Genomic DNA, 26,455 nt, shown 5'->3' with positions numbered 1-26,455 from the left:
TGTAATAGAAACGCAGACACAAGAGATCAGGATATGAATGTCTATTACAAACCCATTACACGCTTTATATAGCCCAAACCATAACTCTCCGCAAAGACTAATTCATCTTGACTCCGTATATTTCACGGATCCTTCCAGAGTTGTTGCTCTTTTCCTTACGTCACACTAAGTCTTACTGCATGTGGTTGTCTCGCCTGCTACCGCAGATGTATTCTCACCATCCTTTCATTAACGTTGAAATTTTCTATCTTCTCCCTGCCCTGCTGCGTATGCCTATCTCAAGATCAACTTACCTCCTGCCTTACACGTATTCTCGCCATCGCCATCATTTTAGTAATGTGGAATTGTTTAGACTTAATTGGAACGGTGGGCTTCTTCAAAGGAAACAATATATAAATCTTTCTCCACCGTGGGAGAATCGGTATGAGAGGAAAGTTTCTTTCTTGGAGTTGGATATTGGCCTAAAGACTGTCCATGCTTTGTACCCTTTTTCAATGAGATTTTTATCTCTCGTCATTTAAATTAATTTATGTTATTCAATGTTTATTTCTCAGATTGTCTATGTTCTAGGACAGAAAAACATTGCTCAAAATAACTTATGTTCATTTACTTTACATTGAATGCGTTGATTAGAATATCTATTTCACATCCATCTACAATTTTGAAGTCAAGTAGGTGTATTACTTTTCTTTAGCAGTTTTGGAGACCTAAATTATAGGTTTAAGACAACATATGCAAACATAAGAACCAATTTATGGAGGATAAATGTATAAGAAGATAGATTTTGGAGAGGTATTCTACAAGAAAAAAAACTTTTTGGTGGTGTTGAGAATCCCATCTTGGAAGAGACCATGTTGTCCAAGGGATCTAGTATTTAGAATTATTTAAGATCGTTTTATTTTTCCAAACCCTAGAGGGTAGATGGGTAGCGGAAATAGAATCCGGTTTTGACATTACAATTCACTAGAATCCATCACCTCTATAAGATATAACCTTATTAAGACGTTGATGTCTGATTTTCAGAATGTCATGGGTGAGTAGTTTGAATGCATCTTGAACTACCTTGGGTCAAGGTACAACAGTGACTAAAAATCGTACCGCTTCCAATACTCATAACTATAATGAATGTAAACCGCGATATTTTAGAGAAAAGAGCCTTCATTCTCAAACTGTTGATGGGTGCGAAAACATTGCTCACATTGCGTTGAGTGCGTTGCTTAGATTGTCTCTTTCACATCCATCTACAGTTGAACTCGGCCAAAATTTAATCTTTAGGTGAGTGTGTTGTTGTAAATGAAGTAGGTGTCTTTTCTAGCAGTTTTGGAGATCAAAATTTTACCTTTAGGTGAGTGAATTCTCTTTAATAAAGTAGGTTTACTACTTTTTCTAATGTTTGAGATCTGTCTATTTCCATTTTTCGACACCAAAACTTTTCGTCCAGTTGACTGCATTGTCCTCTCGATTCTCCTTTTAACAAAGTACATACAGTTGATTTAGATGATTTATTTTTTATTATTTTTGTGAGATATATGTTTATTTAATATTTTTTTTAACTTAATGTTTTGATGAATTAGTTGTTTGGGGTAACTAAATAGGAAAATATAATATTAAAGATTATTTTTTTCCTCTTACTTCAATCAAATATATGAGAAAAGTATTTCATATTGATTAGACATTTCATTTTATTTATTTTTATTTATATTGATTGAATTTTCTTTTCTTTTATATCAAATAATATGACAATTATAAATAGTTTATAAAAAATATTCAATTTGAGAAGTAAAAAATGCGTTAAAAGTGATATATTGGGATGATTCTTGGTTGGGAAACGTTTAGTTCCATGATCCCTTGTTTACCTATCAAGAATTATCTTTTTACTCTCTTTGGATAAGGGTGGCTAACTAATGAACTTTTTACAATTAAGAAATCAAAGTGATCAACAATCGAATATAAGGAACAAATAGAGTGAGAGGGGGAATAAAATTCTACACCTGATCGATTCATGATTATAATAAGTGGTTCATATTATAGAAGAGCAAGTCAATAAAACAGTTTGGTCATATTTTACGCTAGTATAATCTCAGTTTTCTTGATAACTACTCGAGTACATTTTTTTTTAATATCTCTCATAGGTTTTACCTTGTCTTTCATACCACACTCACAATCTCCAATTCCCCATTGAGTTTCCACAAATGACTAATACGAAAGGTAAATCTACATCCATGTAAGAGCATGGACACCGGGAGTGATCTAATATTGGATGCAATTAAGTGAGGAATATTTTTTGAATGAATCCCTATACTTTTGGACCCTTTAATGACATGGTTTGCATAAGTAAGAAAATGTTTATTAATGTAGAGAGCATGGTTTTAGGTACTTTTCTATGTGGAGGTGATACAAATAGGCATGGGTAGCCTATGCGGTTACAGATGATTGTGGTTCTTCCATCAACGCTATTCTCTTTTTTATTGAATGATATGGTGTAATAGAAAAGTCAAGAATATACAACTAGCAATTGCACCTTGGTGTGCAATATGTACGCCGAATAGATGTGGAATGATTATTAAAAAAAATTGATCTATTTTTTCATATATTTGTGCAACACGTGAGATAAATTAGCAAACCATTTAGTAAATGATATTATTTATTCAACAAAGGTCTCAACATTTGAAAAAATTATAGATCCAAATCAACTATGCATCTACTTAAACGGACAAATGCAATCAAACAAAACCCTTAAACCGGGAATATAATCGAGTTCCATTACCAATATTCTTATGTTTTGTTTGAAATAGGGAGAGAAGGAGAGAGGGAGATATAGGGATATAAAGAGAGAGATAGAGGAGGAAGAGTGAGGGAAAGATAAAGGAGTGAGGAGATAGAGTTAGGCGATAAATATAGAGAGGAAGATAGAGATCGAGATTGATATAGATATGGAGAAGAATAGGGATATGGATATGAGAGGAAGAGATAAAGAGAGAGGAGAGAGAAATAGATAGAGATAGAAGAGATAAATATATAGAGAGGGGGAGAGAGAATGAGCGAGGGATAACTTTGAATCAATTGTGCATTCATTAATACAAACCAAACATAAGTGAAAGAAAACCTTTCAATCAAAAGATAATTGAACTCCATTACCAATAGGCTCATGTTATGTTTGCAATAGTGAGAGGGGAGAGATGAATAGATAAAGAGAGCGAGACATGTCTGGAGATAGGGTGACAGAGGAAGAGAGAGCTAGAGATGGGAATGAAGAGAGGGAGGTGGCAAAGAAATAGATGGTTAAAGAGAGTGAGACGTGCCTAGATAGAGTGAGAGAGGATGAAAAGGACAAATAAAGAGAGATATAGTTGTAGAGGGATAAGGAGAAATTAAGATAAAGATTAGGAGATAGAAACGGATAGAAAAGAAGAGATACAAAGATACAAAAGGGGAGAGAGAGAGGGAGGGAGGGAGGGATATTTTTGGGCCAATTTGTAATTCAAACTCGTTAATGAAGATGTTAACATAGGTTGACACCTAGTATGGTGGTTATACCTTTTGTAAATCTTTGAACCAATAGTAATAGTATTAACATAGTATTGAATTATTTGTAATTGCCATGTATAACCTCATTTTGTGTGTTTTGTCACGTATGCACTATCCTTTAGTGCATTATCCACTTATACTTCTCAGTACATAATACATCTGAGGAATTTTGTAGATAGAGTGGCAAGGGAAGAAGTTACATAGAAGTTGTATACTTCAACACTTCTCTTGTTTGTATTTATTTCTCACATTTGGGAGTCTTAAATTACACACTATAATTATTTTCTCGATATCCATACTTGCCTTGCTTTAGCTTTACAAACAACCTTATGACCACACATAATAAGGTCAAGTCATCCTAAAGCCCATACAACCTTGCATCCCTCTAATGACATGTGTGGTTAATAATCACATTCTAAACTGAATTAACAATAGCTTCGATTTTATGTCCAACGACCATTAAGTTTAATTTAATCTAAATTGTTCTATTGATCTAGATTCTCCTTTAAATAAGAATAATATTTAAGAAGTCATAAACATATAATTTAATATTAAATTTTTTAAATACATAATTAATTATTTTAATATTATAAACTTTTAAAAGCAATAAATATTAATAGATAAAAATTTCAAAATAAATTAAAACAAATTATTTTTAAAATTCAAAATATAATTTAAAAATAATAATATATAGAACTTTTTACATTTTTAAAAATACTAAAAAATCGAACTATTTCAACAATGAGGTTTAGACCAACCATGCACTACAATTTGCAATCAACAAATAACAAATGGTATGAGCACTAAGTAATTCATCATATATCTTCGCATTTCTCCATCATAATCAGTAAAATTCAATTAACTTTGAGAAGTAACAAGAACCCATGCAAAATGTAGAAAGACAGCACAAACATCCACCATATCTTCAACAAAACTTATGTATTAATTTCAACAAGTCTTGGAAACAATCTCTAGCTTCCTCCTCCTACTCTACTTTCTAACAGTTCTGCTCTACTCTATTATCCACCTATTAACCTTTAAAAATGAGAAGGCAAACCTTATATAGAAGTCTTGATACAAATGAATGTCCGAGATTGATTTGAATTTAATGGCCGAGATTTAACCATGAAACCCTAATTAGGGCTAGTTATAACAACAACCACTTTAACCAATGAGAAAACTACAACACTTTGGGCACATGTCCCTCTTTGAATGTGGATCAATGAGAAATGAGATTAGGTACATTGAATAATATTTGATGTAATGCCATATGTCACTTGCTCCTCCTTTGATGAGTTAGGTTCAATACACCTACAAGAACTGACTTGGCATCACTGAATTGGTCTATGATGATCAAGCACCACCTTAGCTTGCATGTCTCCCTAGCAATATGTCGACACTCAACATCATCCAATTGCTTGATGTGATGGTTCATATTCTCAAATTGCATCCTCTTGAAAATCAAGTTTCTAGCTTTGATTAACTCTTCTAAAACTATTTATAACATGTAATTTTTTTCATATCAGTTATCTTTTTCTTGAATAATATTTTAGGAGATTGACAAAATACCTAGGTTTACATTTATTATACTTTTAGTATTGTTATCTATTCTTTCATTGTGGTAGATGTAAAATGTTTCTATCATAATTTTGTGGGATACATATATGACTAATCCATTACAATACAAGGAACATTTTGGAGCACCAACAACAACTACGTATTTAGACTTTGTTAGTGTATCTGAATGTTCCTTCTAGATAAATTTTAGAGTTGATATTAGCTTGTTAGGATGTTGGTTTCTTGGGATTCTATGCCTGTGTGTGATGACATTTCATTATATTAATTAAAATATTTCTAATTGATAGAGTTTCTATTTTATTTATGATTTTAATATACATATTTATATAATTTATAAAAAACTTTTCAATAAAATATTTAATATATTTATAAAAATCTTTATCATAATAATGTATATTTAATTCAAATAAAAATTTCTATCTTAATTTGTTTTAAATTTAATGAAAAATAAATAAATAAGTATAAATTATTTTGTAATTTATGAAATAGGCTCATGACAATAACTGCATAGTTACTCTCTAGTTGGTATGATGTCAAAAAAATTAGATGCACGTAACATCATTTGGCTACCAGTTGGAGGAATTGTTGAAGAGATTGTATGGTTAATTAGTAACTTATATTTCATAAGTTTTATTTTTCAAAAAGCTTTGAATGAAACCTACACTAGATGTGTGTGCATGTAACCACCCAGATGATGGAACTTTACTACATTTTGTGTAGTATAATTCACGAAATGATACTTCATCATTAAAATATGTGAACAATTTTTAAAATAACCAAATTGGAAAGAGCATAAACAATACGGGGGCAAAAAGAACACAAAATATGCACTAGGAACTATTATTGTCTTCCTCCATAAAAGCCTCCACAAAAAAGTGCTTGTAATAGGAATAAATCTCTGGAAGCAATTATTCTCATCCAAAATTCATGTAACAAAGATTCATAGTTGACAAAGGATCTTTTCATCAGCAATGGAACAAGGGACACTATAGCCTAAAAAGGCAAACGTGACTACCAAAATAAAGTAAAACTAGATGAGGCCATGAGGCAAAACAAAATCTCCACATGCCCTCTAATGCTAGATAACTGGTCTAAGTGGTGCAAAACATGACCTTGAAGAACTCAAGTAACGGTAAAAAAAGGTTAAAAATTAGACCAAGAAGGAGTCTTGCGGCCTTGTAAATAGCCAAAATGACATTCATGCAAGGAAAAATTAATAGAGAAAGACAAAACAGTTTTATTCAAATTGTTCAAAATTCATGCAAAAATAGATAAGCAACATATGCAACTCTAAGATTGACCAAAAATTGATTTGATTTGACAATATTTATGTTAACAACAGCCAAGAGGGAAGAATGAGAGGGGGGTGAATCAGTCTTCACCGGAATAACAAACTTTACCGCAAAACACAGATTTGATAAACTGCAGTAATAAGACAGATAAGAAAATTAATAGCACAACACACAACACTAAGATTTTGATGCGCAAAACCCAGTTAAGCGAAAAACCATGGTGGGAACCTACCCACAGTAAGATGATACTCTACAATAGTATGTGAAAATATTACAATGAGGAATGCACATGCATTCAGGCACACTGCCTAGAGCTCACTGCTCAAATAATATTTGCTCGGAAGGCTACAACCCTTAGGGAAGTCTCACTGACTCGCAATAAGATTTGGACTACAATTCGAAAGAAATGAACGGAAAGAATAGCATCTCCAAATAGAATCTCACCACAAACTCAACATCGAAGGATACATCACATGTTCACACACAAACCTCTCTCTGATAATGAAGACACAACATCAAACAACCAAATTACATGACTATATCACCTATATATATAATTTATCAACCTTGATAACAAGGTCGGCTAAACCCTCGACCCTCAATTAAAAAATTACATCACACGATACAAACACTGACCACCAGACCAATATAGTGGTTTACATAGCATAGCATGGTTCTAGGTCAAATTCCCAAACACATAACTCCACCGAAAATCACGCAAAGATCAATCGCAACACGCTACACCACCAGAAATGGTGCATAACACACAAATCATCACTGGTTGATAGAAACCACCAAAAACTCACACAACGATAAATACAGATTGCCAAAACAAATAGGACATAATTAAAAAAAATACCAGCAAGCACATTAGAATCATCCACAATAGCTGCACCAACACTACTTTTCAAATCTTCATCGGTCAACGTCTGAAAGCTAAAGAACACAACCAATCAACAACGGCCAGGAAGAAAGATAACTTGCGGAGAACCAAATCATGATTCAACTGAAATTAAGATACACAAGACCTTCCCAAGAAATATCCCAAAATCTCAGCACCAGATCTGATCACACCAAAATATACCAGAGGATATACCGAACTCTGCGAAACAGTGATCAACAAAGCATCGCTACAAACCGGATCAGAAAATCTTCCCAATCTGCAATCACCAGAGAAAATCATAGGAATATGTTGACATCAATGACCACAACATATCCTAGCATGACCAACAATATCCAACAATTTATGCCAAAACAACCACTTTATATCACTAGTTCAAATCAAATATCTATGCCAAAAGATCAGCCTATGCAAATTTTACCACACCAGAAAGTGCCAAAAAGCCAGCACACAAGGATCGGCTTTTTAATAAAATATCCCAAACCTTTACACATGCAGATTGACCATAGTAAAATAATTGATCGTCTTATTAAAATTGAAGACAAATCATCTTTTAGCTAATTAAGCGCTTCCACTATCCACACAATAATGTGTTCCTAAAAAATCGCCCTACAGTAGAGCTTCAAATTTGTCAACTTGGTCTCCATGATCAACAATTTAATAAAAAATATATATAATTTAAAATACACTAATCAACCATGAAATAAAATCTCCTATTTTTATTTTATTATTTATACGATGAATTTTATAAACTTCAATTCATCGGGATTTTTAAAATCACAGTAGAAACACCTTCGGATTATCATGTCCTCACAAGAACACAAAAATATTATGGCACAAATCCACATTCCTTTCAGATGCTCAACCTCAATCAAAACCTCTATAAATCTGCAGTCATAATTAAAATAAATTACAAACATGTGAGTACCAAAAAACTAGTGGAGCTCAAAAAAAGAAAATGCACAGATTGAGATGAATGATAAGCTCTTAATATCTTTGATCAACTTAGGGGTGATTAAAAATACATATCTAATACAGTTCCACCTATAATATCAGATGCTATCTAGAATCATGTAATGTTTCATGGATAAGATTAACATAACCAGGCATTATTCTAACAACTAACCATCTAGCAAACTTACATAGAAGAATATTCTAGTTAGAATATCATACACTAACAACACATAGCTTGAAAAATTGGCGTAGGCTATTTTGGGTTCATGGAGGTGCGAGCAAACGTTAATCTATAGTAAGTGAAATTGCTCAAACCCACAAAAAGGTCATTTGGAGCTCGTCGATTTTGCACAAGTCACGAGTTTTCTCTTGCACAAGTGTTTATCCTTTTGTAGACTACGGTCTTCTTCAGCATGGTTTTCTATGTGGTTTTCTTCTATTTTTTTGTGTGTGCCTGGTTTATTCGTGTGTGTACCTAATGTTCAGATTGCTTTGGAAAACCAGGTTATTTCCCCTGTTGGTGAACTTTTAACTAGCACATTTTTCAAGGACTAGTGCACCCAACACCCCTATTTTGCTAAAATAGGCTCAACTGTTGAGAGATGAAAGTGGACCTTGTAATTTGCATGAATCTAATTTGTTTTGTTGTCCCATCACAACAAAATGTTTCGAAAAGGTGTGAACTTCATATAAACACAACTCCCTTTCCCATTCTAGGAATCAATGTACTCAATATAGAAAACCAAAAAACCTAGTCAATCAAGCATTCAGGGAGCGAAACGATAAAGAAGTCCCAATTTGATTATTCAATCATTGAAATATATGCTATAGCAATTATGATCAAGTGTATTATGTAATTCGTACCTAAGATAAGGTGTCATCATTTCACCATTTATCATTTGCTTAGCCTCTTTTCTTGTGGGGGCATGCATCCTATCTCATCATTATCATTGTTGAAGAGAGAACACTAATACGCGGTTTGGATAAGGTAATCCCTTATATGAAATAACCATTTCTCCCAATTTTCTCTATCTACAGGTCCAAATCCGATAACAAGAAAGTTAAAGAAAAGTAGACCAGACATTAGCAGGCATCACAAAACATTGATTGAACGAAAACCCTAAGAACAGGGCACCCAGCAGTCATTGACCCATATTTTTAAGAGGCAAGTGATCAAATATTGTCGATTTCATTTTCGATCATCTCTCAATTTTCCCTCAACTTTAGACACGGATCTCCAACGTTTCTCTCTAGTACAATTAGCTTCATATTACAGTCCCAATTTCCTCTCTACGTCTCCATCTCAGATATGTCTTACTCTTTCTATATTTCATCTTGTATCTACTACATTCTATAAAACTTAGTCATTTTACCATTGTTAGACTAGTTCATCTATAGACACTTCACTGTCTCCATCTCATGCAACAAAAGGAACAGGAACCTAATTTCGTATCCCTTCCTTAAAGACAACAACTAGTCCTATTCTTATTACTAATTATGTTGTGTCAACTAAGATCTTCTAGCTTACATTGGTCAATCGTAGGATCTTGTTTCCTCCATTTCAAGGTTTACATTGATTTATGAGATGGTATGATTATATATGCTACATAAACCAACATTTTTTAAGGTATGATCCCATATTGTATTGGTATAAAATTGGTGGTACTGAAACCAACATTGATATAGAAAAAAATAGACATTTTTATTTCTAACGTGTTTCCATCTACATCTTTCACTTGTCTTGCAATTGTGTACATTCTCATGTAAATACCAACGATGTTATACTCGCGCCCTTTTATGCTTCATACCATAATGTGACTCCTCTAATTCCATAAGACCAGGAGTGCGCAAGGAGTGTAATGCTTCGTGTGGTTCATGTAACTAAACTCGGCTTCTATTTGTAGATATGAGCAAAGGTTGTGTTTTTATCACTTAAAATGTGCTTTATATGTTTTCTTAAATGCTCACATATACATACTGGTGGCATAAAATGAAAGTAAGCGTGTAGGACTCAATAGAATATAAAATAGTGACTAGTGATTTAGAACTTTCCTTGGTGTAACCCAATAAAAAATATTGAAAAGAATGGAGTTGTACCCTCATCTCTAGTATCAATTAAATGCAAGATTCACAAGCCAACTTCTCAATTTGAGTCTTAAATACAAAGTGGACATTACCTAGCACTTATGTAATTTCGTACAATATTGTATTCTTGTGGAAAGAGCTTGCTTAACAATATGCTCGAGTTCTACGCTCATTGACTAATTCTCTCCAATGACAAAACTTATGTTTCCATGAGTTGAAATCTAGAATCTCCATTTCCAAGTGTTGCACCATCTTATTACTCGACGTTTTTCTTCATCCAAATCTATTGATTGATATCTTCATTATTTTATAGTCTCTCTTTTCAATGTCTTCCCCCAAGCTAAACTATGCAACCAAATAGCGTTCACTTCCTTGTCAACCTCAATCAAAACCTAGAATAAAAAACATGCACCTAGCTATCAAATATGGAATAAAATACATGCACTTGTCTAAAACAAATTAGCACTTCCCTAAATAAATCATGTAGAAAACTTTCTCCAATACCAACCGATCGATAATCAAATCGAATATTCCATTCTAATCTCACCATCGCTGATTTTTGTTCTCTTCACTTATGTGCCGATCCAATGCACTATGCTACTGATGTGAACATTCAGAAAGCCAAAATTGGTATCTTCTACATCTACACCTTCCACTTGTCTTGAAATTTTGTATGTGGTCAAATTTTGTGCCTACAATGTTATACATAATATTTCGCACCCCTTTGTGATTTATAACAATATGTCACCCCTGTAATACCACAAGACTATTTAATAAAGAGTATGTTGATTGAATAAGATTTATGTATTTGAAATATGCTTCTTTTTTGTTGTGAGCATGTACTATGTTTTTCATCAACTCAAGACATTATTGTTGCAGTTTCTTAAGAATTTGAGTATCTGCAGTAGTTGCATAGAATGAAAATGAGCAAGCTTCAAAGACATAGGTTATATAGACATCGAAGGCATGAAAGAAGAGGTCGTGAAGCTTTAGAATGAACTGATGTATGAAGCTCTATTTTATTAGATCATTTATAAATGCATGGGAAAAGTAGAAGATTATGATATTTGCAGATCTCACTGATAATGTATGAGTTATATCTATTATCTTATTCTTGATGGAAATGCGATTGCCAATTTCTCAATATGACGACACTTTTATCTTCTTCGTATCAATCAACAAATACCTTGAGATATTGGAAATTATATTCAAAATGCGCTTACAACTTACCTTAAAATGTGTTACAGCAAAGTGAAATTTTAATGTTGTCATCAAAGGGACAAAACGACATCAATATTTAATTTTCAATCTTTGGAATATGATGAGGACATACTGATGTCCAAAACAGATGCTATGAATGGCACAAGAGGACGCCAATAACCCTAAAATGATAGTTTTATTCAACGGTTAATTTTCAATCTTTGGAATATGATGAGGACATGCTGATGTCCAAAACAGATGCTATGAATGGCACAAGAGGACGCCAATAACCCTAAAATGATAGTTTTATTCAACGGTGAGAAAAAAGAATTGGGAAAGACGGTCTTCATTGGGAGACCTCTTGTTTGTTTTGTTTAGTATGCGAATTTCTTTTGAATGTAATTCACCAGTTCCTGGGTGATGCGGAAGGCCTTGCTCAAAACGGAATCGGGGAGAGGGGGATTCGCCGCAAACAGAGAATTGGCGATTGTCTGAACTCCGGGAAACTGGCTGCTCAATCCAGCTATGGCCACTGCATTTTCATGCCCCACATTCTGCTGGAAATGAACAAGTGCCTTTGGAAACACAAACACATCTCCCTTCTCCAAAGTTTTGCTGAAAAATTTGTTGCTGGTGTCAATGAAACCCACAAGAAGCTGGCCTTCCAGTAAAACAAGAACTTCGGTGGCTCTTGGGTGTGTGTGAGGAGGATTTATTCCACCCACTGCGTAGTCGATGCGGACCAACGATATTCCAAACGTATTGAGGCCTGGTATCTGTTTAACGTTCGCCATCGTTACGTTGGAGCCCACATCATTGTCGGTGTTCCCTGCCTGCCCAAGTCCCCGGAAGAAGAAATCGTTTGCTGAAACTTGCATTGGGTCTTTGCAAACGAACCCGTTCACCAAAACTGTTTAAAACAAGATCAAATCAATCTGTCTGTTAGTAACTCGACTCGTCTAATAAGCAAATCATTATCATTGTTTATGTATAAATATTCTCACTCACCGTTGCTTTCCTCATCTGCAACGCAGAAATCTTGCAAGGGATCCGGATCCCCTGCCATGACCCTGTCGCTGTAACAGCATATCAACAGAAAAAGTCCCAACGTGAAGTAAATCATGCGGTTAGCCATTGTAATAGAAACGCAGACACAAGAGATCAGGATATGAATGTCTATTACAAACCCATTACACGCTTTATATAGCCCAAACCATAACTCTCCGCAAAGACTAATTCATCTTGACTCCGTATATTTCACGGATCCTTCCAGAGTTGTTGCTCTTTTCCTTACGTCACACTAAGTCTTACTGCATGTGGTTGTCTCGCCTGCTACCGCAGATGTATTCTCACCATCCTTTCATTAACGTTGAAATTTTCTATCTTCTCCCTGCCCTGCTGCGTATGCCTATCTCAAGATCAACTTACCTCCTGCCTTACACGTATTCTCGCCATCGCCATCATTTTAGTAATGTGGAATTGTTTAGACTTAATTGGAACGGTGGGCTTCTTCAAAGGAAACAATATATAAATCTTTCTCCACCGTGGGAGAATCGGTATGAGAGGAAAGTTTCTTTCTTGGAGTTGGATATTGGCCTAAAGACTGTCCATGCTTTGTACCCTTTTTCAATGAGATTTTTATCTCTCGTCATTTAAATTAATTTATGTTATTCAATGTTTATTTCTCAGATTGTCTATGTTCTAGGACAGAAAAACATTGCTCAAAATAACTTATGTTCATTTACTTTACATTGAATGCGTTGATTAGAATATCTATTTCACATCCATCTACAATTTTGAAGTCAAGTAGGTGTATTACTTTTCTTTAGCAGTTTTGGAGACCTAAATTATAGGTTTAAGACAACATATGCAAACATAAGAACCAATTTATGGAGGATAAATGTATAAGAAGATAGATTTTGGAGAGGTATTCTACAAGAAAAAAAACTTTTTGGTGGTGTTGAGAATCCCATCTTGGAAGAGACCATGTTGTCCAAGGGATCTAGTATTTAGAATTATTTAAGATCGTTTTATTTTTCCAAACCCTAGAGGGTAGATGGGTAGCGGAAATAGAATCCGGTTTTGACATTACAATTCACTAGAATCCATCACCTCTATAAGATATAACCTTATTAAGACGTTGATGTCTGATTTTCAGAATGTCATGGGTGAGTAGTTTGAATGCATCTTGAACTACCTTGGGTCAAGGTACAACAGTGACTAAAAATCGTACCGCTTCCAATACTCATAACTATAATGAATGTAAACCGCGATATTTTAGAGAAAAGAGCCTTCATTCTCAAACTGTTGATGGGTGCGAAAACATTGCTCACGTTGCGTTGAGTGCGTTGCTTAGATTGTCTCTTTCACATCCATCTACAGTTGAACTCGGCCAAAATTTAATCTTTAGGTGAGTGTGTTGTTGTAAATGAAGTGCATTGTTGTAAATGAAGTAGGTGTCTTTTCTAGCAGTTTTGGAGATCAAAATTTTACCTTTAGGTGAGTGAATTCTCTTTAATAAAGTAGGTTTACTACTTTTTCTAATGTTTGAGATCTGTCTATTTCCATTTTTCGACACCAAAACTTTTCGTCCAGTTGACTGCATTGTCCTCTCGATTCTCCTTTTAACAAAGTACATACAGTTGATTTAGATGATTTATTTTTTATTATTTTTGTGAGATATATGTTTATTTAATATTTTTTTTAACTTAATGTTTTGATGAATTAGTTGTTTGGGGTAACTAAATAGGAAAATATAATATTAAAGATTATTTTTTTCCTCTTACTTCAATCAAATATATGAGAAAAGTATTTCATATTGATTAGACATTTCATTTTATTTATTTTTATTTATATTGATTGAATTTTCTTTTCTTTTATATCAAATAATATGACAATTATAAATAGTTTATAAAAAATATTCAATTTGAGAAGTAAAAAATGCGTTAAAAGTGATATATTGGGATGATTCTTGGTTGGGAAACGTTTAGTTCCATGATCCCTTGTTTACCTATCAAGAATTATCTTTTTACTCTCTTTGGATAAGGGTGGCTAACTAATGAACTTTTTACAATTAAGAAATCAAAGTGATCAACAATCGAATATAAGGAACAAATAGAGTGAGAGGGGGAATAAAATTCTACACCTGATCGATTCATGATTATAATAAGTGGTTCATATTATAGAAGAGCAAGTCAATAAAACAGTTTGGTCATATTTTACGCTAGTATAATCTCAGTTTTCTTGATAACTACTCGAGTACATTTTTTTTTAATATCTCTCATAGGTTTTACCTTGTCTTTCATACCACACTCACAATCTCCAATTCCCCATTGAGTTTCCACAAATGACTAATACGAAAGGTAAATCTACATCCATGTAAGAGCATGGACACCGGGAGTGATCTAATATTGGATGCAATTAAGTGAGGAATATTTTTTGAATGAATCCCTATACTTTTGGACCCTTTAATGACATGGTTTGCATAAGTAAGAAAATGTTTATTAATGTAGAGAGCATGGTTTTAGGTACTTTTCTATGTGGAGGTGATACAAATAGGCATGGGTAGCCTATGCGGTTACAGATGATTGTGGTTCTTCCATCAACGCTATTCTCTTTTTTATTGAATGATATGGTGTAATAGAAAAGTCAAGAATATACAACTAGCAATTGCACCTTGGTGTGCAATATGTACGCCGAATAGATGTGGAATGATTATTAAAAAAAATTGATCTATTTTTTCATATATTTGTGCAACACGTGAGATAAATTAGCAAACCATTTAGTAAATGATATTATTTATTCAACAAAGGTCTCAACATTTGAAAAAATTATAGATCCAAATCAACTATGCATCTACTTAAACGGACAAATGCAATCAAACAAAACCCTTAAACCGGGAATATAATCGAGTTCCATTACCAATATTCTTATGTTTTGTTTGAAATAGGGAGAGAAGGAGAGAGGGAGATATAGGGATATAAAGAGAGAGATAGAGGAGGAAGAGTGAGGGAAAGATAAAGGAGTGAGGAGATAGAGTTAGGCGATAAATATAGAGAGGAAGATAGAGATCGAGATTGATATAGATATGGAGAAGAATAGGGATATGGATATGAGAGGAAGAGATAAAGAGAGAGGAGAGAGAAATAGATAGAGATAGAAGAGATAAATATATAGAGAGGGGGAGAGAGAATGAGCGAGGGATAACTTTGAATCAATTGTGCATTCATTAATACAAACCAAACATAAGTGAAAGAAAACCTTTCAATCAAAAGATAATTGAACTCCATTACCAATAGGCTCATGTTATGTTTGCAATAGTGAGAGGGGAGATATGAATAGATAAAGAGAGCGAGACATGTCTGGAGATAGGGTGACAGAGGAAGAGAGAGCTAGAGATGGGAATGAAGAGAGGGAGGTGGCAAAGAAATAGATGGTTAAAGAGAGTGAGACGTGCCTAGATAGAGTGAGAGAGGATGAAAAGGACAAATAAAGAGAGATATAGTTGTAGAGGGATAAGGAGAAATTAAGATAAAGATTAGGAGATAGAAACGGATAGAAAAGAAGAGATACAAAGATACAAAAGGGGAGAGAGAGAGAGAGGGAGGGAGGGATATTTTTGGGCCAATTTGTAATTCAAACTCGTTAATGAAGATGTTAACATAGGTTGACACCTAGTATGGTGGTTATACCTTTTGTAAATCTTTGAACCAATAGTAATAGTATTAACATAGTATTGAATTATTTGTAATTGCCATGTATAACCTCATTTTGTGTGTTTTGTCACGTATGCACTATCCTTTAGTGCATTATCCACTTATACTTCTCAGTACATAATACATCTGAGGAATTTTGTAGATAGAGTGGCAAGGGAAGAAGTTACATAGAAGTTGTATACTTCAACACTTCTCTTGTTTGTATTTATTTCTCACATTTGGGAGTCTTAAATTACACACTATAATTATTTTCTCGATATCCATACTTGCCTTGCTTTAGCTTTACAAACAACCTTATGACCACACATAATAAGGTCAAGTCATCCTAAAGCCCATACAACCTTGCATCCCTCTAATGACATGTGTGGTTAATAATCACATTCTAAACTGAATTAACAATAGCTTCGATTTTATGTCCAACGACCATTAAGTTTAATTTAATCTAAATTGTTCTATTGATCTAGATTCTCCTTTAAATAAGAATAATATTTAAGAAGTCATAAACATATAATTTAATATTAAATTTTTTAAATACATAATTAATTATTTTAATATTATAAACTTTTAAAAGCAATAAATATTAATAGATAAAAATTTCAAAATAAATTAAAACAAATTATTTTTAAAATTCAAAATATAATTTAAAAATAATAATATATAGAACTTTTTACATTTTTAAAAATACTAAAAAATCGAACTATTTCAACAATGAGGTTTAGACCAACCATGCACTACAATTTGCAATCAACAAATAACAAATGGTATGAGCACTAAGTAATTCATCATATATCTTCGCATTTCTCCATCATAATCAGTAAAATTCAATTAACTTTGAGAAGTAACAAGAACCCATGCAAAATGTAGAAAGACAGCACAAACATCCACCATATCTTCAACAAAACTTATGTATTAATTTCAACAAGTCTTGGAAACAATCTCTAGCTTCCTCCTCCTACTCTACTTTCTAACAGTTCTGCTCTACTCTATTATCCACCTATTAACCTTTAAAAATGAGAAGGCAAACCTTATATAGAAGTCTTGATACAAATGAATGTCCGAGATTGATTTGAATTTAATGGCCGAGATTTAACCATGAAACCCTAATTAGGGCTAGTTATAACAACAACCACTTTAACCAATGAGAAAACTACAACACTTTGGGCACATGTCCCTCTTTGAATGTGGATCAATGAGAAATGAGATTAGGTACATTGAATAATATTTGATGTAATGCCATATGTCACTTGCTCCTCCTTTGATGAGTTAGGTTCAATACACCTACAAGAACTGACTTGGCATCATTGAATTGGTCTATGATGATCAAGCACCACCTTAGCTTGCATGTCTCCCTAGCAATATGTCGACACTCAACATCATCCAATTGCTTGATGTGATGGTTCATATTCTCAAATTGCATCCTCTTGAAAATCAAGTTTCTAGCTTTGATTAACTCTTCTAAAACTATTTATAACATGTAATTTTTTTCATATCAGTTATCTTTTTCTTGAATAATATTTTAGGAGATTGACAAAATACCTAGGTTTACATTTATTATACTTTTAGTATTGTTATCTATTCTTTCATTGTGGTAGATGTAAAATGTTTCTATCATAATTTTGTGGGATACATATATGACTAATCCATTACAATACAAGGAACATTTTGGAGCACCAACAACAACTACGTATTTAGACTTTGTTAGTGTATCTGAATGTTCCTTCTAGATAAATTTTAGAGTTGATATTAGCTTGTTAGGATGTTGGTTTCTTGGGATTCTATGCCTGTGTGTGATGACATTTCATTATATTAATTAAAATATTTCTAATTGATAGAGTTTCTATTTTATTTATGATTTTAATATACATATTTATATAATTTATAAAAAACTTTTCAATAAAATATTTAATATATTTATAAAAATCTTTATCATAATAATGTATATTTAATTCAAATAAAAATTTCTATCTTAATTTGTTTTAAATTTAATGAAAAATAAATAAATAAGTATAAATTATTTTGTAATTTATGAAATAGGCTCATGACAATAACTGCATAGTTACTCTCTAGTTGGTATGATGTCAAAAAAATTAGATGCACGTAACATCATTTGGCTACCAGTTGGAGGAATTGTTGAAGAGATTGTATGGTTAATTAGTAACTTATATTTCATAAGTTTTATTTTTCAAAAAGCTTTGAATGAAACCTACACTAGATGTGTGTGCATGTAACCACCCAGATGATGGAACTTTACTACATTTTGTGTAGTATAATTCACGAAATGATACTTCATCATTAAAATATGTGAACAATTTTTAAAATAACCAAATTGGAAAGAGCATAAACAATACGGGGGCAAAAAGAACACAAAATATGCACTAGGAACTATTATTGTCTTCCTCCATAAAAGCCTCCACAAAAAAGTGCTTGTAATAGGAATAAATCTCTGGAAGCAATTATTCTCATCCAAAATTCATGTAACAAAGATTCATAGTTGACAAAGGATCTTTTCATCAGCAATGGAACAAGGGACACTATAGCCTAAAAAGGCAAACGTGACTACCAAAATAAAGTAAAACTAGATGAGGCCATGAGGCAAAACAAAATCTCCACATGCCCTCTAATGCTAGATAACTGGTCTAAGTGGTGCAAAACATGACCTTGAAGAACTCAAGTAACGGTAAAAAAAGGTTAAAAATTAGACCAAGAAGGAGTCTTGCGGCCTTTTAAATAGCCAAAATGACATTCATGCAAGGAAAAATTAATAGAGAAAGACAAAACAGTTTTATTCAAATTGTTCAAAATTCATGCAAAAATAGATAAGCAACATATGCAACTCTAAGATTGACCAAAAATTGATTTGATTTGACAATATTTATGTTAACAACAGCCAAGAGGGAAGAATGAGAGGGGGGTGAATCAGTCTTCACCGGAATAACAAACTTTACCGCAAAACACAGATTTGATAAACTGCAGTAATAAGACAGATAAGAAAATTAATAGCACAACACACAACACTAAGATTTTGATGCGCAAAACCCAGTTAAGCGAAAAACCATGGTGGGAACCTACCCACAGTAAGATGATACTCTACAATAGTATGTGAAAATATTACAATGAGGAATGCACATGCATTCAGGCACACTGCCTAGAGCTCACTGCTCAAATAATATTTGCTCGGAAGGCTACAACCCTTAGGGAAGTCTCACTGACTCGCAATAAGATTTGGACTACAATTCGAAAGAAATGAACGGAAAGAATAGCATCTCCAAATAGAATCTCACCACAAACTCAACATCGAAGGATACATCACATGTTCGCACACAAACCTCTCTCTGATAATGAAGACACAACATCAAACAACCAAATTACATGACTATATCACCTATATATATAATTTATCAACCTTGATAACAAGGTCGGCTAAACCCTCGACCCTCAATTAAAAAATTACATCACACGATACAAACACTGACCACCAGACCAATATAGTGGTTTACATAGCATAGCATGGTTCTAGGTCAAATTCCCAAACACATAACTCCACCGAAAATCACGCAAAGATCAATCGCAACACGCTACACCACCAGAAATGGTGCATAACACACAAATCATCACTGGTTGATAGAAACCACCAAAAACTCACACAACGATAAATACAGATTGCCAAAACAAATAGGACATAATTAAAAAAAATACCAGCAAGCACATTAGAATCATCCACAATAGCTGCACCAACACTACTTTTCAAATCTTCATCGGTCAACGTCTGAAAGCTAAAGAACACAACCAATCAACAACGGCCAGGAAGAAAGATAACTTGCGGAGAACCAAATCATGATTCAACTGAAATTAAGATACACAAGACCTTCCCAAGAAATATCCCAAAATCTCAGCACCAGATCTGATCACACCAAAATATACCAGAGGATATACCGAACTCTGCGAAACAGTGATCAACAAAGCATCGCTACAAACCGGATCAGAAAATCTTCCCAATCTGCAATCACCAGAGAAAATCATAGGAATATGTTGACATCAATGACCACAACATATCCTAGCATGACCAACAATATCCAACAATTTATGCCAAAACAACCACTTTATATCACTAGTTCAAATCAAATATCTATGCCAAAAGATCAGCCTATGCAAATTTTACCACACCAGAAAGTGCCAAAAAGCCAGCACACAAGGATCGGCTTTTTAATAAAATATCCCAAACCTTTACACATGCAGATTGACCATAGTAAAATAATTGATCGTCTTATTAAAATTGAAGACAAATCATCTTTTAGCTAATTAAGCGCTTCCACTATCCACACAATAATGTGTTCCTAAAAAATCGCCCTACAGTAGAGCTTCAAATTTGTCAACTTGGTCTCCATGATCAACAATTTAATAAAAAATATATATAATTTAAAATACACTAATCAACCATGAAATAAAATCTCCTATTTTTATTTTATTATTTATACGATGAATTTTATAAACTTCAATTCATCGGGATTTTTAAAATCACAGTAGAAACACCTTCAGATTATCATGTCCTCACAAGAACACAAAAATATTATGGCACAAATCCACATTCCTTTCAGATGCTCAACCTCAATCAAAACCTCTATAAATCTGCAGTCATAATTAAAATAAATTACAAACATGTGAGTACCAAAAAACTAGTGGAGCTCAAAAAAAGAAAATGCACAGATTGAGATGAATGATAAGCTCTTAATATCTTTGATCAACTTAGGGGTGATTAAAAATACATATCTAATACAGTTCCACCTATAATATCAGATGCTATCTAGAATCATGTAATGTTTCATGGATAAGATTAACATAACCAGGCATTATTCTAACAACTAACCATCTAGCAAACTTACATAGAAGAATATTCTAGTTAGAATATCATACACTAACAACACATAGCTTGAAAAATTGGCGTAGGCTATTTTGGGTTCATGGAGGTGCGAGCAAACGTTAATCTATAGTAAGTGAAATTGCTCAAACCCACAAAAAGGTCATTTGGAGCTCGTCGATTTTGCACAAGTCACGAGTTTTCTCTTGCACAAGTGTTTATCCTTTTGTAGACTACGGTCTTCTTCAGCATGGTTTTCTATGTGGTTTTCTTCTATTTTTTTGTGTGTGCCTGGTTTATTCGTGTGTGTACCTAATGTTCAGATTGCTTTGGAAAACCAGGTTATTTCCCCTGTTGGTGAACTTTTAACTAGCACATTTTTCAAGGACTAGTGCACCCAACACCCCTATTTTGCTAAAATAGGCTCAACTGTTGAGAGATGAAAGTGGACCTTGTAATTTGCATGAATCTAATTTGTTTTGTTGTCCCATCACAACAAAATGTTTCGAAAAGGTGTGAACTTCATATAAACACAACTCCCTTTCCCATTCTAGGAATCAATGTACTCAATATAGAAAACCAAAAAACCTAGTCAATCAAGCATTCAGGGAGCGAAACGATAAAGAAGTCCCAATTTGATTATTCAATCATTGAAATATATGCTATAGCAATTATGATCAAGTGTATTATGTAATTCGTACCTAAGATAAGGTGTCATCATTTCACCATTTATCATTTGCTTAGCCTCTTTTCTTGTGGGGGCATGCATCCTATCTCATCATTATCATTGTTGAAGAGAGAACACTAATACGCGGTTTGGATAAGGTAATCCCTTATATGAAATAACCATTTCTCCCAATTTTCTCTATCTACAGGTCCAAATCCGATAACAAGAAAGTTAAAGAAAAGTAGACCAGACATTAGCAGGCATCACAAAACATTGATTGAACGAAAACCCTAAGAACAGGGCACCCAGCAGTCATTGACCCATATTTTTAAGAGGCAAGTGATCAAATATTGTCGATTTCATTTTCGATCATCTCTCAATTTTCCCTCAACTTTAGACACGGATCTCCAACGTTTCTCTCTAGTACAATTAGCTTCATATTACAGTCCCAATTTCCTCTCTACGTCTCCATCTCAGATATGTCTTACTCTTTCTATATTTCATCTTGTATCTACTACATTCTATAAAACTTAGTCATTTTACCATTGTTAGACTAGTTCATCTATAGACACTTCACTGTCTCCATCTCATGCAACAAAAGGAACAGGAACCTAATTTCGTATCCCTTCCTTAAAGACAACAACTAGTCCTATTCTTATTACTAATTATGTTGTGTCAACTAAGATCTTCTAGCTTACATTGGTCAATCGTAGGATCTTGTTTCCTCCATTTCAAGGTTTACATTGATTTATGAGATGGTATGATTATATATGCTACATAAACCAACATTTTTTAAGGTATGATCCCATATTGTATTGGTATAAAATTGGTGGTACTGAAACCAACATTGATATAGAAAAAAATAGACATTTTTATTTCTAACGTGTTTCCATCTACATCTTTCACTTGTCTTGCAATTGTGTACATTCTCATGTAAATACCAACGATGTTATACTCGCGCCCTTTTATGCTTCATACCATAATGTGACTCCTCTAATTCCATAAGACCAGGAGTGCGCAAGGAGTGTAATGCTTCGTGTGGTTCATGTAACTAAACTCGGCTTCTATTTGTAGATATGAGCAAAGGTTGTGTTTTTATCACTTAAAATGTGCTTTATATGTTTTCTTAAATGCTCACATATACATACTGGTGGCATAAAATGAAAGTAAGCGTGTAGGACTCAATAGAATATAAAATAGTGACTAGTGATTTAGAACTTTCCTTGGTGTAACCCAATAAAAAATATTGAAAAGAATGGAGTTGTACCCTCATCTCTAGTATCAATTAAATGCAAGATTCACAAGCCAACTTCTCAATTTGAGTCTTAAATACAAAGTGGACATTACCTAGCACTTATGTAATTTCGTACAATATTGTATTCTTGTGGAAAGAGCTTGCTTAACAATATGCTCGAGTTCTACGCTCATTGACTAATTCTCTCCAATGACAAAACTTATGTTTCCATGAGTTGAAATCTAGAATCTCCATTTCCAAGTGTTGCACCATCTTATTACTCGACGTTTTTCTTCATCCAAATCTATTGATTGATATCTTCATTATTTTATAGTCTCTCTTTTCAATGTCTTCCCCCAAGCTAAACTATGCAACCAAATAGCGTTCACTTCCTTGTCAACCTCAATCAAAACCTAGAATAAAAAACATGCACCTAGCTATCAAATATGGAATAAAATACATGCACTTGTCTAAAACAAATTAGCACTTCCCTAAATAAATCATGTAGAAAACTTTCTCCAATACCAACCGATCGATAATCAAATCGAATATTCCATTCTAATCTCACCATCGCTGATTTTTGTTCTCTTCACTTATGTGCCGATCCAATGCACTATGCTACTGATGTGAACATTCAGAAAGCCAAAATTGGTATCTTCTACATCTACACCTTCCACTTGTCTTGAAATTTTGTATGTGGTCAAATTTTGTGCCTACAATGTTATACATAATATTTCGCACCCCTTTGTGATTTATAACAATATGTCACCCCTGTAATACCACAAGACTATTTAATAAAGAGTATGTTGATTGAATAAGATTTATGTATTTGAAATATGCTTCTTTTTTGTTGTGAGCATGTACTATGTTTTTCATCAACTCAAGACATTATTGTTGCAGTTTCTTAAGAATTTGAGTATCTGCAGTAGTTGCATAGAATGAAAATGAGCAAGCTTCAAAGACATAGGTTATATAGACATCGAAGGCATGAAAGAAGAGGTCGTGAAGCTTTAGAATGAACTGATGTATGAAGCTCTATTTTATTAGATCATTTATAAATGCATGGGAAAAGTAGAAGATTATGATATTTGCAGATCTCACTGATAATGTATGAGTTATATCTATTATCTTATTCTTGATGGAAATGCGATTGCCAATTTCTCAATATGACGACACTTTTATCTTCTTCGTATCAATCAACAAATACCTTGAGATATTGGAAATTATATTCAAAATGCGCTTACAACTTACCTTAAAATGTGTTACAGCAAAGTGAAATTTTAATGTTGTCATCAAAGGGACAAAACGACATCAATATTTAATTTTCAATCTTTGGAATATGATGAGGACATACTGATGTCCAAAACAGATGCTATGAATGGCACAAGAGGACGCCAATAACCCTAAAATGATAGTTTTATTCAACGGTTAATTTTCAATCTTTGGAATATGATGAGGACATGCTGATGTCCAAAACAGATGCTATGAATGGCACAAGAGGACGCCAATAACCCTAAAATGATAGTTTTATTCAACGGTGAGAAAAAAGAATTGGGAAAGACGGTCTTCATTGGGAGACCTCTTGTTTGTTTTGTTTAGTATGCGAATTTCTTTTGAATGTAATTCACCAGTTCCTGGGTGATGCGGAAGGCCTTGCTCAAAACGGAATCGGGGAGAGGGGGATTCGCCGCAAACAGAGAATTGGCGATTGTCTGAACTCCGGGAAACTGGCTGCTCAATCCAGCTATGGCCACTGCATTTTCATGCCCCACATTCTGCTGGAAATGAACAAGTGCCTTTGGAAACACAAACACATCTCCCTTCTCCAAAGTTTTGCTGAAAAATTTGTTGCTGGTGTCAATGAAACCCACAAGAAGCTGGCCTTCCAGTAAAACAAGAACTTCGGTGGCTCTTGGGTGTGTGTGAGGAGGATTTATTCCACCCACTGCGTAGTCGATGCGGACCAACGATATTCCAAACGTATTGAGGCCTGGTATCTGTTTAACGTTCGCCATCGTTACGTTGGAGCCCACATCATTGTCGGTGTTCCCTGCCTGCCCAAGTCCCCGGAAGAAGAAATCGTTTGCTGAAACTTGCATTGGGTCTTTGCAAACGAACCCGTTCACCAAAACTGTTTAAAACAAGATCAAATCAATCTGTCTGTTAGTAACTCGACTCGTCTAATAAGCAAATCATTATCATTGTTTATGTATAAATATTCTCACTCACCGTTGCTTTCCTCATCTGCAACGCAGAAATCTTGCAAGGGATCCGGATCCCCTGCCATGACCCTGTCGCTGTAACAGCATATCAACAGAAAAAGTCCCAACGTGAAGTAAATCATGCGGTTAGCCATTGTAATAGAAACGCAGACACAAGAGATCAGGATATGAATGTCTATTACAAACCCATTACACGCTTTATATAGCCCAAACCATAACTCTCCGCAAAGACTAATTCATCTTGACTCCGTATATTTCACGGATCCTTCCAGAGTTGTTGCTCTTTTCCTTACGTCACACTAAGTCTTACTGCATGTGGTTGTCTCGCCTGCTACCGCAGATGTATTCTCACCATCCTTTCATTAACGTTGAAATTTTCTATCTTCTCCCTGCCCTGCTGCGTATGCCTATCTCAAGATCAACTTACCTCCTGCCTTACACGTATTCTCGCCATCGCCATCATTTTAGTAATGTGGAATTGTTTAGACTTAATTGGAACGGTGGGCTTCTTCAAAGGAAACAATATATAAATCTTTCTCCACCGTGGGAGAATCGGTATGAGAGGAAAGTTTCTTTCTTGGAGTTGGATATTGGCCTAAAGACTGTCCATGCTTTGTACCCTTTTTCAATGAGATTTTTATCTCTCGTCATTTAAATTAATTTATGTTATTCAATGTTTATTTCTCAGATTGTCTATGTTCTAGGACAGAAAAACATTGCTCAAAATAACTTATGTTCATTTACTTTACATTGAATGCGTTGATTAGAATATCTATTTCACATCCATCTACAATTTTGAAGTCAAGTAGGTGTATTACTTTTCTTTAGCAGTTTTGGAGACCTAAATTATAGGTTTAAGACAACATATGCAAACATAAGAACCAATTTATGGAGGATAAATGTATAAGAAGATAGATTTTGGAGAGGTATTCTACAAGAAAAAAAACTTTTTGGTGGTGTTGAGAATCCCATCTTGGAAGAGACCATGTTGTCCAAGGGATCTAGTATTTAGAATTATTTAAGATCGTTTTATTTTTCCAAACCCTAGAGGGTAGATGGGTAGCGGAAATAGAATCCGGTTTTGACATTACAATTCACTAGAATCCATCACCTCTATAAGATATAACCTTATTAAGACGTTGATGTCTGATTTTCAGAATGTCATGGGTGAGTAGTTTGAATGCATCTTGAACTACCTTGGGTCAAGGTACAACAGTGACTAAA

General features: G+C 33.9%; 2 protein-coding genes across 2 annotated transcripts; both read right to left on the bottom strand.

The window, feature by feature from the left end:
* Positions 1-11,752: 11,752 nt before the first annotated feature.
* LOC131868889 (germin-like protein 8-2) lies at positions 11,753-12,673 on the bottom strand. Its single transcript, XM_059215695.1, has 4 exons — positions 12,547-12,673; positions 12,264-12,448; positions 11,946-12,095; positions 11,753-11,830 (listed from the first exon to the last, which is right to left on the bottom strand). The coding sequence occupies exons 1-4, from the start codon at positions 12,671-12,673 to the stop codon at positions 11,753-11,755; spliced, it is 540 nt and encodes a 179-aa protein (XP_059071678.1).
* An 11,931-nt stretch (positions 12,674-24,604) lies between these two features.
* LOC131868888 (putative germin-like protein 2-1) lies at positions 24,605-25,365 on the bottom strand. The gene is made up of 2 exons (XM_059215694.1): positions 25,239-25,365; positions 24,605-25,140 (listed from the first exon to the last, which is right to left on the bottom strand). The coding sequence occupies exons 1-2, from the start codon at positions 25,363-25,365 to the stop codon at positions 24,605-24,607; spliced, it is 663 nt and encodes a 220-aa protein (XP_059071677.1).
* Positions 25,366-26,455: the final 1,090 nt, after the last annotated feature.

This window comes from Cryptomeria japonica, unplaced genomic scaffold (assembly GCF_030272615.1).
Source record: "Cryptomeria japonica unplaced genomic scaffold, Sugi_1.0 HiC_scaffold_223, whole genome shotgun sequence".
Lineage (NCBI taxonomy): Eukaryota > Viridiplantae > Streptophyta > Pinopsida > Cupressales > Cupressaceae > Cryptomeria > Cryptomeria japonica.
The sequence above is the reverse complement of the archived record's forward strand: the minus strand, read 5'-3'. Positions and strand labels throughout refer to the sequence as shown.